The sequence below is a fragment of the Sorghum bicolor genome, chromosome 5 (assembly GCF_000003195.3).
Source record: "Sorghum bicolor cultivar BTx623 chromosome 5, Sorghum_bicolor_NCBIv3, whole genome shotgun sequence".
Classification (NCBI taxonomy): Eukaryota; Viridiplantae; Streptophyta; class Magnoliopsida; order Poales; family Poaceae; genus Sorghum; species Sorghum bicolor.
In genome coordinates this window covers 59,271,038-59,273,607 of record NC_012874.2, presented here as the reverse complement: position 1 = coordinate 59,273,607, position 2,570 = coordinate 59,271,038, and the positions used below count along the sequence as shown (strand labels likewise).

Sequence of the window (2,570 nt, the reverse complement as noted above, 5' to 3'; positions counted from 1 at the left end):
GTAGTAAAATTCATTTGCAAAAATTCAAGGATAAATCTAAAAGCAAAAAAAACATTGGCTCGTCATTTAGTAGCATTTAAGTTTGTCATTGCCACATTATTACAAACCTACTACAAGCAGACTGCAGATAATTGAGAAGTCTCAATAAGATTCAGTTGGGTGTAGTCTCAATAAGATTCAGTGAACCACAATAAAACTGAGTATGGTTCTTGTCAACCTTTCCAAATTAACTTCAGTATGTTGGATAACCCCTTTTTCACATTCTAATCAAATAATTGAGAAGTAATGATATCAAATTTAACAAATCATGAGATGAGACCCTAGAAGAGGTGTCCCGACACTACAACCTGAGGTTCTGATTGTAGATAATCTCTTGGTGCAAACTGCAAAGGGATTCTACATTCTCCTACTTCTGGTTCCACAGTTCTTTTGTTACACCACTTGGACTTATACAACATCTGATTCATGGAACTATCACCATCATGAGGTCATCCATGCAATTCCTTCACCTTCTCTCAATATGTCTCAAAACTAAGTACCACATGTTTAAGTTTTTTCACAGAAGAATATTCAAGACTGAATTGTCCAAGGACAAGTGCAGCACAGGCGAACAAATATAGCTAATAAATCCCCAAATGGTACTATGTGAATGTAAGAGTCAGTATAAAAAGCACAAGAGCTCACTAGCTAGTTATATGTGTGGGCATAGAGACTTGACATATGTATGCTGCTTCACAAGTGCTACAAATGAACAGCTACAACTAAGAATCAAGTGATAAACAAAAAATAAATTCCCCTGAAGTAGACAGAACTACCAAATACCAAATTGTAGACATAAACAAAGCATTGAGATCAGTAAAGCAACCTACAACAATGGTCCAGCCATAGATTGGGCTCCAACGGCCAATCAACAATGCAATTTGTCTGCAGCAGCAGCGACTAGTACCTCTCATTGCAACTAAAGATCAGTGTTCCACGGAACAAATTCTGCCACCATTTGGACTGGCCAAACATTTCAGGGGTTCACATCTGGACATATACTTGAGTCATTCGAAATGTACCTAGTTAATCCAATACATTGCACATATTTCACTCCTGCGCCACGCTCTTGCCAACAACACCCTTCCCCTGCAAATGCTCCATCTCCGCCATTGCCCCAGCAGACGCCACTGTGGGCAATGCATCATAGGAGGATCCATTATGCCTCCTCCCCGCACCAGCACTGCTGTCAATCCCGAAGCACCTCGCCACCCCGAGGAGCACCCCGGCCACGACGGCAGCCACGACGATGCAGTGCACGGACAGGGCGAGATCCATGACGGCGACGGCCCTGAGCCTAGCCTCCTCGACGTCGCACCGCGTGGCCGGCGCCGTGGCGCCGCCGGCGTCCAGGAGGCGGTGGCACCCCGCGGGCACGCAAGCGTCGACGTAGAGGCTGAGCCCGCTCTGCGCCGCCCAGAGCCCGCCCACGGCGCCCGCGCAGGCGAGCGCCGCCTCGGCGACGAAGTGGGCGCCGGCCGCCGTCGTGCCCCTGGGCGCCGAGGCGGAGAGCGACGAGGCGAGGGAAGCCGCCGCCGCGGCGAGGAGGAGAAGGCGCGCGACGGCGAGCGCGTGCGCCTGGAGGTCCGAGGCCGGGAACGAGGCGGCGAGGAGGTCGGCCGCGCGCGCGAGCAGGAGGAGCGGCAGGGAGAGGAGGAGCGCGCGGAGCAGCGGGAGGTGGGGAGGAGGGAGGAACGGGAGCGGGAGGAGCGGGAGCAGCGGAGGGAGGAGGAGGAGCGGCAGCAGCGGCGTGGAGGCGAGCGGGAGGAAGGCAAAGGGGAGCGCGAGGAGCGGCGGGAGGAGGTGGATGAGCGGGTGGCGGAGCAGCCGGATGAGGCGGTGGTGGTGGATGGAGGAAGGTGAGAGGTGGGAGACGGCGACGACGAGGAGGTGGGAGAGGGAGGCGGCGAGGAGGGCGAAAGAGAGGGCGAGGTGGCACGCTAGCAGCAGCGCCTCCGCCATTGCGGTCAGTTGGGGCACGGCCGAGGCTTCGAGGAGGAGGAGCGGTCGATGCCGGAGTTTCTGGGCATGCAGGGTAGCGGAAGCGGAGGAGGGGAGCAGGAAACAGGGCGGCGAGAAATGCGGCGGGGCGGAGGAGCGAGACCGCGGTCAGCCGTGCCCGCGACGAGGACGGAGAGGGGCACCGGTTGCCGCCGGTATTCGGTCGTCCCGGCATGGACCCGGTTTTCTCCGGAAGCGCACCCAACGTGAACTTGCGAGTCTGATATCAAATATATTTCTTTTTTCTAAAAAAAATGTGATTCTTAATTCTTCAAATAACGTTCAACTCCAAGAAAACATATAGGCCTATAGAGTTTTCTTTTTTTTGAAACTCCTATAGAGTTAGTTTTCTTGAATCACCTGGATTAGTCGTTAGTCCCAACTCAAATTTACGTGAAAAGTTTAGTCCCATGTTTTGAATACGTAAACAGTAAACTACTGAAAACGCTAGGACTAAATTGGACTCAACCAAATATGACTTTAGACCTTGTTTAGTTCACCCAAAAAGCAAAATCTTTTCAAGATTTTCC

General features: G+C 52.2%; 1 protein-coding gene across 1 annotated transcript; it reads right to left on the bottom strand.

The window, feature by feature from the left end:
• Positions 779-2,272, bottom strand: LOC8056980. The gene has a single exon (XM_002449576.2). It carries the CDS (start codon positions 1,999-2,001, stop codon positions 1,090-1,092), a length of 912 nt encoding a protein of 303 aa, XP_002449621.1. The 5' UTR covers positions 2,002-2,272; the 3' UTR covers positions 779-1,089.